Here is a 12,940-nt window from a genome sequence, read left to right as displayed (position 1 = left end):
TTCAGTTAAGAATTCACAGTTCCTTTGCATCTAGAAAGACAGTACATTCGTTGTAAATGCCTTGCTGACTTTTCACAGCCATGATTTTTTTGATACGTTCAAGTACCGATGCCAGTCCTTGCATTTAGAAGGCTGAATATGCACCATATTGGCTGGCCCAGGAGTTGAGAAAGGATATGTAAGACCGTACACAAGAGTGAAATTTTGGCTGGCCATTCCTAGAAAATGAAATAGCAATGATTTAGATATGCCAGCTGGCATTTACTTGTGTTTAATGTTTTACCACACTGGAATAATTAGAAAACTTAAGGAGTCATACAAGTTTGGAGATAGAAGTCCTTTATAAAGAATTTAGCATGTTCTGCTTCTCAGGTTTCTGCTGATCGTTTGGGATTTGGTTTTGCATGGTCTTAAATGACAACTCTGACCCAGCAAATCCTCTCCTTATGAGTGAAGAGGGAAATGAGACTTAAGGAAGAAAAATACTAGCCTAGAATTAATGTTCACTTAAATCTCATATGAAATAGATTGGTTATACCCCCAAATATTTACAGCTTTACTTCCCTAGGAAAATGCCATTCTAAATCTTCACTGAACAGTCATAATTACCACCCTGATGTACCTTAGGTCTTTGAAGATGTAATTATTGGCATAATTTTCTTGATCAATCAAAAGGAGTATTTTGATACAAGGCACAAACAGGGACAAATTTCAAATGAAAAGTCCTACTCACTACTGGGAATAGAGAGGAATGTCTTGGGTCCACCACTTATAATTATGCAAACTGATACAAGCTTCTTAATATATTAAAGCTATTTTCCTTATCTCTAAAAATTAGCAATACCCACCTTACTGAATGATTGTGAAGGTTAAAACAGATAATCCCAATTGTATATGGCAAATCTTTTCATCACTGGTACTAGTAATATTAATCCCTTCATTACATACCACAGTTTCCTTGTAATATTATATTCAGATAGAAAACACTGAGTATGGCTGTAAACAATGCTATTCCTCCCTCCACCACTGGGGATTTCTACTATCTGGGGACAAAGGAAACAGGATAGTAGCTGATGGTTTTACAGTCAATAAAAAAAGAAAGCCACGTATATCAACCAATCAAGCAAGAGAGAGGGCAATGTGGAATGTCACTCTAATAAACAACATTTAAACCATATAAATTGTGTGTTAGGAATTATTTCAAATGCCTTATTCAAACTTATTTAATCCTCACAGCATCCCTATGAGGTAAGTACAGTCATTTGTCCATTTTTAACATATGAGGAAACAGACAATAGTAACTCACTGAAAGTTCATAGCCAGTAAGTGATAGACCCTGGGGTTAGAACCCAAGTCTATACTTCTGATACTGTCACCTCTTCATCGCAAATAGTAATTTTTGTTCATGTTCTTTCTAGTTCTTTAAAACCATAAAAAGTAGTATGATAATATGCATACAATTGCTTTCCTTAATTGTAAAGCCTAATAGAAACATAGAAACAAGATTTTAAATTTATTAATGAGTATAGGTCCTGAATTATTAATTTTCTTGTAGTAGGATTAGTTAAGGGACTTGAATCTAGTGCTTAGCCTCTGCAGAAAGTTCCTGCACAGTCAGGCTGCCTCTGAACATACTGTATGAAGACCCAAGAACTTCAGAATGCCTGGTAGTACACACTAGAAATACAGATATTTTCTTTAAAAAACTAGTACAATCAATTCTAAAAAAAAATTAATCTCCCTTATGCAAGAGAGGATGGGAAAGTGTAACTAACATATAAAAAGTACTCCAGATGTCCTGCACTGAGTACTATTCTTAACTCTTTAAATCCCCTCTAAGTCTATGAGGGAGAGATGTTTTAACACAATTTTCTGAACCCAAAAGGTAAGTGGCAGATTTGGGTTTTAAACCCTGATCTCTTAGCATTCAATATTAAGATATGTTGTTTTATCTCTTTCATTTTCATACCTATATTTAGTAGTTAAAATTTTTTTCATACATAGAATGTATGAAATTATTCATTAATTGAACATTCATAACTCTGTGAAGTAGGTACTGATATTATACTTCCTCACTGTCTTGCTGAGATCATATCCTGCTTCCATATTGGTATGAGTTTCTCCACTGACACACAAATACTCTCTTAGGTGAGCCTAAGATTAAAAAGAGGTGGTTGTCTATGGAGGAAATACCTCTGCTAGAATATTTCAGGTCCATCGAGGATACTAAAACACCATTATCAGCAGTTCTCTAAAAGAATAAAGAAGTAGAATGAAAGGTTTCCTCTTCCTCCAATTCTTATCATCATCTCTTCAGCTATTGTTTGAGAAGAAACCTTGCACATGGCTTTGATGCTTCTAAACAGAAAAGCAAAGGGAAACCTTCATCTCTTTTGAGGACTATATCTTTTCCAGAGGCATTCTGATCATTTTCCTTCTTATCCCACCACTGAATGCTTTAGCTCACAATAAATGCAGAAATAATAGAGAAAGATAAAAATTAAATAGTTATAATTACAAATCTTTTTGTGATGTAAAAGCATGACTGATCTGTAAAAGATGTATTAATAGTTACAAAAATCTTTAAGTGCACATGTTCTGGACTTTATATGGTTTAGAACATTATATGAAGGAGACCACAATTAAAAGAAAAAAATACTGGTTCACACAAAAAGGTTATGTAGATAGAATATAATAATGAGCTTATAAACTCAGAATATAATACCCTCCGGTTCAATGAATGTAAACCAATTGCATTTTGTTCCTCTTCATTAAAAGCTAAGTTATTCTAAGGCTTTCATATTCATTCAACCATGACTTTTATTTGTTTTATTTTAAGCTCTTAGTGCATTTCATTTTAACACCTAGATATAATTTTAATTCAATTACACAGCATTATGCTAGGAGCCCAAGAATATTACCAAAAGTGAAATTATATGCAGTCTACAGCTCATCTTTACCTGACTGGTTCTCAACAAGGGAAATCCATTCTGGCCCCAGAGGAAGTGACAGACTACCCGTATCTCCTCAAGCATTATTACTTTGTATTGGCTAGATAAAAATAAAAGCTTATGTGATTCTGTATTCAGTAAAGCTTGATATATTCATGTTTATAATTTTCTTAGACAGTTATTCATATTTCTTATAAATCGTGAACATTATATAATGTAGACAAAAACATCCTAGAAATGAATTGCGCTTACCAAATACAGTCCTCGCTGGAACTGATTCCTTATTTATCCAGAACGAAACTTGAGAAAGAATCACTGTCATTATGCATGGAATGTAAGTCTGAATCATAAAATATCCCATCTTCCGTCTTAGGTGGAAGTAAACTGTCATGACAATGTATTCACCTGCCAAGAAAACGTGAAAAAAAAAACCACATTATTGATTCTGCAGGTAATTATTCAATGGTTTCATGATTGTATTTCAGACTAACAAACAGTACTCTGAGCAAATAAATTATCTTTGTGCATGATACAAACAAGAAGTACAAAGTTTCCTCATGGCAGGAGGATGGATGATACTGAAGATCATTATTCAGAAAAATACTTTATTTTGTGTAGAGCTTAAGTAATTTACTAAATTGGGCTATAACTTCTTAAAAGTTTTTGCAATGCTTTCTATTTTGAAGACCTATTATGGCTAAAGCAATTACCTTTCATTTTCACCATTTTTTGACAGCAGAATTTAGACCCAACTTTACAAAAACCCACTAGGAAAAGAAATGGAAACACACACACACACACACACACACACACACACACACACACACAAATAAATATAAAGCTAATTTTGGACAGAAATGAAATATATAGATTTCATTCATATATACAATATACAAATATATATACATATTCCATTTATGTGTATTTCATACACATATACACATACAATCTTAGGGAAAGGTTGCCTTGATTTTAGGAAAGAACTGTATATCTAAATGTTACAAATGTAAACAGACATATAGCACAGAAACATAACCTAAAAAACTAATAACTGAAACATACCCTAACATTTCTAGTAGCTGTTGAGGAATATTTTTACCATCACATCTGAAAGGACACATTAAGGAAGTTATTTAGGAAGCAGTAGTCTATTCACAGACTGTAAGTCCAAGGTTCAGAAATCTCACATCTCCACAGATGTGTTTTAAATTCCGGTGCAGATTAGAACATGAAGATCTTTTAAAATTTGTTTCCTGTACAGATAAGAGGAAAGTATCCTGACGGAAGGCTACTGTATAGCTTTACAATTGATGTGAAGAGGGTGACCCCAAAATGACAGTCAGAACAAGTATTGGGAAGATGAAGGTCATGGGAATCTAGAAGAGAAGTAGTACCACTGATTTCATAGCAGTGTGTGATATACCCAAAGCAGTTTTCATAGATAGTAGGCCAAATACCTTTTTTTTTAGCATGAGGTCATACAATGATTTTATTTTTCCATAACCAATTATATCCATTCCATTTTAATTTTTAATTTTTAAACCATTTTATTGAGGTATGTTTGGCATGCAAAACTCTGTATAGATTTACTATATGTGACTGATTAGTTAGGAAATAAGTATACATCCATAAAACTATCACCATAATCTTTCACAAAACTATCCACCATCTTCAAACGTTTCTTTCCATCATCTTATTCATTATGTTTGTGTGTATGTGTGTGTGAAAAGAACTTTTAATGTGTATTCTCTTAGCAAATTCTTAAGTACTTAACACAGTATTATTGATTACAGGTACTACGCTATACAGGTAATCTCTAGCATTTAATATCTTGTGCAACTGAAATTTTGCACCCTTTGACATTCAGATTAGAACATGAATATCTTTAAAAAAAAGCTTTTTCCTGGACAGACAAGGGGCAAACTGCCATAATGGAAGGCCACTGTATAGTTTCATAATTGATGTGTAAGAGGGTGTCCCCAAAAAGATAGTCATGACAAGGGTTGGGAAGATAAAGTCATGGGGATTTCACCTTCCCCCCAGGCCCTGGCAACCACTATTCCACTCCTGCCTGTACGATTTTGACCATTTTGGAGTCTTCATGCCTTCACATCACTGCTTTATTATCTTCTTAAAACAAAACAAAACAAAAAATACATCATCATTTCACAACTTTGTTCTAGATCTGATGATAACCATTCATTTTCTACTAATCCAATTTTAACATCCTGATCTGACATTCACAACATTTTGAAGTTTTTGGAACCCAGAATGCCTGTGTTGAATTTTGGTTTTGCCATTTAATATCTGTATGACTCAAACGAGTTACTTAAATACATTGTATTTATATATTCCTCATTAGTAAAATGAAGTTGGTGATAGTATTCACTTTATGAGGTGGTTAAGAGAAATAAATGAATCAATATAGGGAAAGAATTCAGGAGCCTGGAAGATGGAGCTGCTGAATGAATTTTAACTGTGGCTATGGCCTGAATATTCATTTCCCCCAAATTCTTATATTAAAACCTAATTAATCATCAATGAGGTGATATTAGGAGTGTGATGCTTTGGGATCATGAAGGTGGGACTCATGAATGGGATCACTGCCTTTATAAAAGAAGTTCTTGATGTGAGTCCCCTGCTCTCTTCTTGTGAGGAAAGAAGATACTATTCTATGAACTAGGAAATAAGCTCTCACCTGACACTGAATCTGATGGTACTTTAACCATGAACATCTCAGCTTCCAGAACTGTGAGAAAAAAATTTCTGTTCTTTATAACTATCCAGTTCATGATATTTTATTACAGCAGAACAAAATTGGACTAGACACCAACTAAAACATTGTCCCTTTATATGTGTATTTAATAAGGAAGAGTTTTAGAATAAGCAATAATCTTATTGCTTCTTCCCCATTAAATAAGATAAGGACTAAATCCTACAATCTTTCCATTCATATTCCAAAGACAAAGAATCATCAATAATAGACATCCATCCACTTGAGTGACAATTCTAATTTCTGTCTTTAATATGCTTTGAAATTAATCTTTAGATTTTGCTTTTACTTTGAGAAAAAAGGGGGAGGGTGGCATAATAAACTTGGACAACATAAAAAAAGAGATTTTGAAAAGCACCAACATAGCAGGTTTTGTCTCATAATTTTGTTGAAAATAGTTTTAACATACTTGATTACTGATTTTTTGTTTCTGAATAAGAAACCAACTCACTTCTCACATTTCACCAACTCAGAATTTATTTTAAACTGAAATAAGTTTATAAATATAAATAAAGAAATTCTGAGTTATGGTTTATGCATCAACTCTATTTCTGGAAACTTTTTGTTGTTCTCCTGAAAACACTACATATTTCAATGAAGCCAGGAAAAAAGTATACTGCTGATGCCACACACCATATTGGCTGCAACTATCAAACATCTCACCTGTAATGGATTTGATAGTCTCACTTGATACAGTTTGCCCAATCAGGTCATACTGAACTAAGCTGGAAGACTCCTTTGGCACTTCCACTGATTTCTCAGGACCCTTTGTCCACGTGTAGATCATCTCACTCTTTGGATATGCATCTGAATGAGAGCAGGCAATGTGGTTACCGCCAGGGTTCTCCTTTATCAGCATTGATGGTCAACACTTTAAAACACAACGTGCTCAAAAAAGATGGGGTAAATGAAAACAATGTTCACTCAACTCGATTTACTCAAACATGCTTGCAATTTAGAAATCTATACATATTAAACAAAATAGCCAAAATCAGCAGGATTCACTGTTTCTATGCCAAATACTTCTCTCTTCTAGTGCTTAACCAATACTGACTTCTTCCATCCTAATGCATCTGCCATTTTCAAATGTACCAGAAACCGCTTCTAAAAAACAAAACAAAAACAAATCCTACTGGTCATGAGGTCTCCAGGGGTCATCTCTGCCTCTGGGTAATACCATGTTATTTGGGAACCATTCTACAGTGACAACCGGCTATGCTCTTTGTAAAGCTCTCCGGGGAATATAATTACACAACCAGTTCCACTACCTTTAAACTCTTATAATCAGGACATTTCCCCTTCTATCTTCAACGAATTCTTCCCAGCAGCAATTTAAGCCCATTTTCTATTATTCGGTGCTCAGTGCAAATGGAGACCAGCTGCTTGCTTACCAGTCTACCCAGAACAGATAGCTTGGCTCACACACAAATAAGTTCAAAAGAACCAAAATGAATCATGTGCTATTCCCCACACCCACCCCAAACCTTCCTAAAATGGCTAGAACACAGGAGGTCTTAGGGAATTGTTTAATTCTACAAGAGGAGTCCATACCTAAACAGATTCTCTTTAGAAGCAACCTTGAAAAACACACTCTGAGGCTGTGGTGTCATTTAGCATTATCCTGTAATATGTCAGCATTTATCTGCTAAAGCATACTCACGCTTTGTCAGATATTTAAAGCCCTGTACATGATGTCCTATGGATGATGTTTTAAATCAGGTATTCTCTTAGCTATCCTATCTTGCTAAGCAAGAGCCTTTTCTTTCCTGGTTTTTCTCTTTCCTCTGAATTGTAAACATAGTTAAACATGCTTTTTCTCTTTCCAGAAAATGTAAGGCCCTTACTTGCTAAGTATGATGTGCCTCCTTTTTAAATTCCCAGTCCCAAAACATCAGTCACTAGTGTATGATTTCTCTACTTTTATACAAAGCATGACTGAGAACCAACTATGTTCAGGTCACTCAGAAAAGTGCTTTATCTGAGAATTAGAGGGGGTGGAAGACAGAAAAGACTTCCTTTTTAGACAAGAACTAGTTTGTATAAAATTTAAATTATTATAATACAAAGGGGTTTTAAAACTAACCCCAATGAGATCACCCTTTATGTGTATTTTTCTGTTTTTATCTTCTCTCATTAACTCATTGGTCAGGGAGCAAATGACTTTCTCTAGCTTCGAGTTAGCCCACTGAATATTATGATTACTAGGGTTATAAAAAGAAGAGTGACTGCCGATTCTCATTAAGTTAAGCAATGAGCAACGATAACAGCAGGCAAGTTTCACAATCAGTGCAACTAAGAGTCTGAAGCAATAGTAAAAGCCAGCATCTATTTTTGGTAGATTCTGATTGAATCGAATGTTTGAGGCAGACCTTAGAAGAGCAATCACATTTTGTTACCATCTTAGAGAAAGGAGCTTAAAGAAAGGAATCTTATATTCTCTCCTATCCACTCATCTCATCCTTCTTCCTTCATCACTACAAAATTTCCCAGATACATCTATTTCATACTTGCTTCTCTAATACCATCCTAACCTAATCCATCATCATCTTTGCCGTATATTAAAACAACAGACTCCAACTCTTCTCTTCCACTTTAGCATCTCTACAACCCATTCTCCATAGGAGAGCTAAAGTAAAAAATATGAAATGTCAATCAAAGACTTACCTCTATATAAAACTTTCAAAACTCCTGACCCTGAACTTTCGGACAGAATTCAAACTCCTTAATGTGGTCTACAAGGCACTATAATCTCTGGACTCCACCTTCCCCACCCCCTACTGTTCTTGTGTCCTGCTTCAGCCAAGATAGGATTTTTGTTTAAACTGATGTCATACCAGGAAGTTATGAGCCTTCTTTGGACTTTTACTAAATCTGTTACAAACAACTAAACAACTCTGCCTGCAACAACTATTTAAAACAAACAAAAAAATCATTTGTACTTTCTATGTTACACCACCAACACATGAAGTTCAGAGATCCCTAAATTTCACCACTGGCCACCAACCTATTATGACTCGACCTATTAATCCATTCAAGCTATCTGTACAAGTAGGTTTTTGTCTTGGGAAAGGAAAAGGGAAGTTTTAACTCTTTACATATAATACCAGCTAACAGTCTCCAAAAAATCAAAACTTGAACAATTATTTTTTCATGGATAATGATTTAAATGCTATATTATGAGAAAATAACACACATACACAAGCACACACACATAAACACACATCAACTTGTGTGAGATAATCAGAAATTCAAACACTTTCATTTGTAACTTACAACTCCCGAATTTTAGTGGGCAAGCATGACCATCCATGGGAAAATCCACCAATCTCATGGGGCACTCTGCACTTATGGTGAGTCTATGATAAAAAATGCAATTAAGTAAAATCAACCCTTTATTAAAATTAACTCTATATATCTCTAAAATGGAAGGAAGTAAAAAAGAATAGGAGCAAGAGAGGTAGGAAGGGGAGAAAAGAAGAAAAAAAGGATAAAAGGAAGGAAAGAAAAAATTGATTACCTCATTGTATATAAAATAGTGCCATTTCTCATAATTCTAAAAAGCTTATTTGGAGCTGTCATATTATGTGAGACGGATTTCTTTCCATTCCTGAAGAAAGTATCAGGGGTCCATACTTTTGTTACCATCATGTTGTTCAACCTCAGAATTTCAATGGGACCATCATACTTTAGCCTTTTGTCAATCCATGTCTGCCTGAAGAACACATCCATTGTGTACTCCTGGGAAATGAGTTTGTGACATATTCAAATCACAGAGGGCTACATATCAACATGCAGGAAAATGCATTAAGTTCTAGCCTCTTCCCACTCATAGAAAAGACTTTCCCAAATGAAATTAATAGAAGCAGGAATTATCTTAAATCAATAGAGTAAAAAGATTCTCAGTAATTAGAGTATCTGATGTCCATCTGGATCCCTTCATTGTCTATGCTTATAGGAAATAAATTATGACACATATTAATCATTTGGTAATAATGACTATCCTTTAATAAAAGTACCAGCACCAGGGAATAAGACTTGTGTTTTGCTTTAAACCAGATAGCAAAAATCAGTTAATGTGTAACACATATGATTATATGATTAATCATAAGATTGTAGGCATTTTTTTACGATGAAGTAAAATAGTGTTTTGATAAAGTTTGTCAAAATTTGTCAAATAACCTGACCATTTCAAATCATTAGGAGACTAGGGTCAGGAAAAAGATGAAGTATGTTCTCTGTTCTGTTAACTAAATACATTTAAAATAAAATAGCACAGGTGGATGAACAAATTCTTCCTGACCAATGTTTGTATTCTAGCCTCTTTAGGCATGTGAGCAAGGGAGGAGGAGAAGGGAAGGGGTGGGCAGCAAGGGACTGGGCCAACACGAAACACCAAGTGCAATAAGGACTATATTATAGTGTATGCAATTAGCTCACACCAAAACTAATTATAATCTCTAATTTTTCTTTTCCTCAATAGTTTTCTAAAGAGCAAAAAAAAAAAAAAAAAAAAAAAAAAAAAAAAAACTACATATTTTTGGGTTGCATTTTGGAATTCGTAATAGGAAAGTTCTCTCATTGAGAATGACTTTAAATCAACAAATACTCAAACGTTGGGGCTGAATTGTAAATTCAGTGTCATACTCTTTGTAAACTTTTAAGTTTAATTTGGTTATTCTTTGAATTTCTAGCTTTGTGTGATGGACCATAAAAGAAATTTTAATTGCCTTGTTTCTGGAATGTTCTTTCAAACCCCAAAAGGTACATTGTTTCCCAAATACCTACCATTTCAACATCAGAAACAGGTCCAAAGCTGGTGACATATATGTCAGTTTTCACTTCTGTAACAGGACCTAGTAGGTGTAAAGTAAATATGTGTGAAAAAATAATTACCAATTTTACAGCCTAGTAGAGTTAGATAATTAAAGAGTAAACACAGGTATGATCTATTTTTATAAGCATCTAAAATTTTCTGTGAGATAATGAGTCTCTACCAAAGTAAACCAAACCAGAAATCAATGTTTACTTAATGGGCAAAAAGAAACCCCAGTTACTTACCAGGACTTTGCTTCTACAAAGATACATCACCCCTGGGCACTGTTACAACATGCAGCACAAAGACACAAAGGCTTTTAGCCTTTTTTATTTTTTATTTTTTTATATATATAGTTCATCATCTGATTAGCCTCTAGAAAGAAGTGAGCTACTAAAAAGAGGAAATGTGGCCACAAGAATGAAGAGGAGAAAAATTGTAATGGCTGCAAAGAATGCATCTTTGAAGAGTTCAGGATACTGGTAAACTGTTCAGATGATTCATGTCACCTTTAACAATAAGCACACCATTCGCTGGTGATTGGGCTCAAAGACTAGCTCTCCTATTGCTGCTCTGCCTCCTATTCTCCATGTAATCTTAAGCAAGTTACTTAACCCCTCAATAGCAGGAACCACATGGATCAGGCAAGACTTAAAGGAGATCAAATGAAATTGCTCAACTGAGATGCTGAATATAGTGACTCACTCATGAAAGTACTCCTTCCATATTAGTTTTCTCATGCTCCTGATAATGGTCACTGCTGAAATTTTCCTATACCTAGTAAAACTGGTTCTGGGGCCATTGAGGACAATATGGCTGACACCGATTTTAGTTGAGGGAACAGGGCCACAATCTGGGTTTAGGTATGATGCTTAACATCAGAAATTCTGAAGTTCAGATTGGGTTCTAACACCTTTGAGTGTATGACCTTGGAATTCTTTACAGGTAAAGATTTTACCTATATAGATACCTTCATAGATAAAGATGACCATTAGAAATTTTAACTGAGATATGTAAATCACTTTTCCCAGTTGCTACAATATAATGTGTTCAATATTGATAGTTATTATTATAGATAATATAGCATTTTATTATTAATATAGAAATTGTTGCCCTTTTGAACATCATTTCCTTAAATGATGGTTTTTAACACTACATGGCCAGAGGCTAGATAGTCCATAAGTGGAAATAATAACATCTGCTATCAAGATGGAATATCTCCCTTGGATAAAGGTTGGGAAATTGGATTTATGCCAAAATAAGGCAAAGAACAATTGGTATCATTAATGCTCTAGGTTTAAAGCTAGCCTCATAAAAATGAATCCAAATGTTTCCCCTGTAAAGGATGAAGATTGGGCCACATAAACACAAAACAAGATAAATTGAAGAAGACTGACAAAATTCTTTATTGAATAAGTATCCTAAGAAAAATAAAGCCTTTTTAAGTATGATGAGGGAAAAAGTATAGATCATGCTGATTTCTCATGAGTTTTACTTGTTAAAAATTACATCTTTGGAAAGCAGAGAAGTTAATTAAATTTGTATTTGAATTAGAAATTGGACACAACAATAAACATGGTAGTAATAAGCTCATTAAAGTCAAATTGTTCCAGAATTAGGCAATCCAGGAAGCTTGTAATGTGTATTGAACCCTAGGAGACAGCAATTTCACTCAAACAGGTTCAAGAGTAGGAGAAATCACTCTAATTCCTTAAAGACAACTGCAAAAAGTGTTGAACAGAAGAAATACCATGCCATTGCAAGTCAGGGCAAAGGGAGATAGATTTCAAACAATTAATACTGATTATGTCCTGAAAAAAGGACTATTTGACCAGATTCCTGAAAAACCAAAAGCTACTTCAAAGATCAGTTTTAGTAAGTGTAAGATGGGGCCTGACAATCTGCATCTCTAAGTTCCTAGGCGAGGTTGTTCAGTTTAACTCTTGTTTACAGATACTGTTCTTCTGTTTTCTAGAATGGTGTTTACAACACTATATCCTATAACATATTAATATTATAGGTATTCCTGAGGGAGTGGGGGAACTCCAGGAGAATGAAGAACTAGGTCAATATTTTCATTATTAACTTGTTGTAAGGTGTGTGGGTGTATGCACATTCTTGTGGTTATCATCATTCCAAGATAATAACAAGTATCTCCAAATTCTTATGTAACATACTACTTTTTCAATGGTTCTTGAAAAATGTTTTGTGTTCAGAATGACAACCTCAGTATTTGTTTGTGACTTTATCCAGTATTTGCCATATATGATTTCATGCATCTTTGAGATTGAGTGAGATCCAGAAAGCATATGATTGGTAAAGGAATTTCATTTGGACACTCAAAAAACATTAGTGTGAACACCAGCTATGCTAGGCCCTGACACAAGACTGAGGGGTTCCCAT

At 34.4% G+C, this 12,940-nt stretch overlaps 1 protein-coding gene across 1 annotated transcript in view; it reads right to left on the bottom strand.

The window, feature by feature from the left end:
• Positions 1 to 12,940, bottom strand: part of GABRA4 (gamma-aminobutyric acid type A receptor subunit alpha4) — a 68,835-nt gene that overhangs the window by 43,239 nt on the left and 12,656 nt on the right. Inside the window, exons 3-7 of the mRNA XM_079154079.1 lie at positions 10,510 to 10,577; positions 9,242 to 9,462; positions 8,998 to 9,080; positions 6,388 to 6,531; positions 3,204 to 3,356 (exon numbers count right to left, since the gene is read on the bottom strand). Coding sequence (XP_079010205.1) covers positions 3,204 to 3,356; positions 6,388 to 6,531; positions 8,998 to 9,080; positions 9,242 to 9,462; positions 10,510 to 10,577 — 669 coding nt within the window. The remainder of the gene's footprint in view (positions 1 to 3,203; positions 3,357 to 6,387; positions 6,532 to 8,997; positions 9,081 to 9,241; positions 9,463 to 10,509; positions 10,578 to 12,940) is intronic.

Source organism: Sciurus vulgaris, assembly GCF_902686455.1.
Source record: "Sciurus vulgaris genome assembly, chromosome: 9".
NCBI lineage: Eukaryota > Metazoa > Chordata > Mammalia > Rodentia > Sciuridae > Sciurus > Sciurus vulgaris.
The sequence above is the reverse complement of the archived record's forward strand: the minus strand, read 5'-3'. Positions and strand labels throughout refer to the sequence as shown.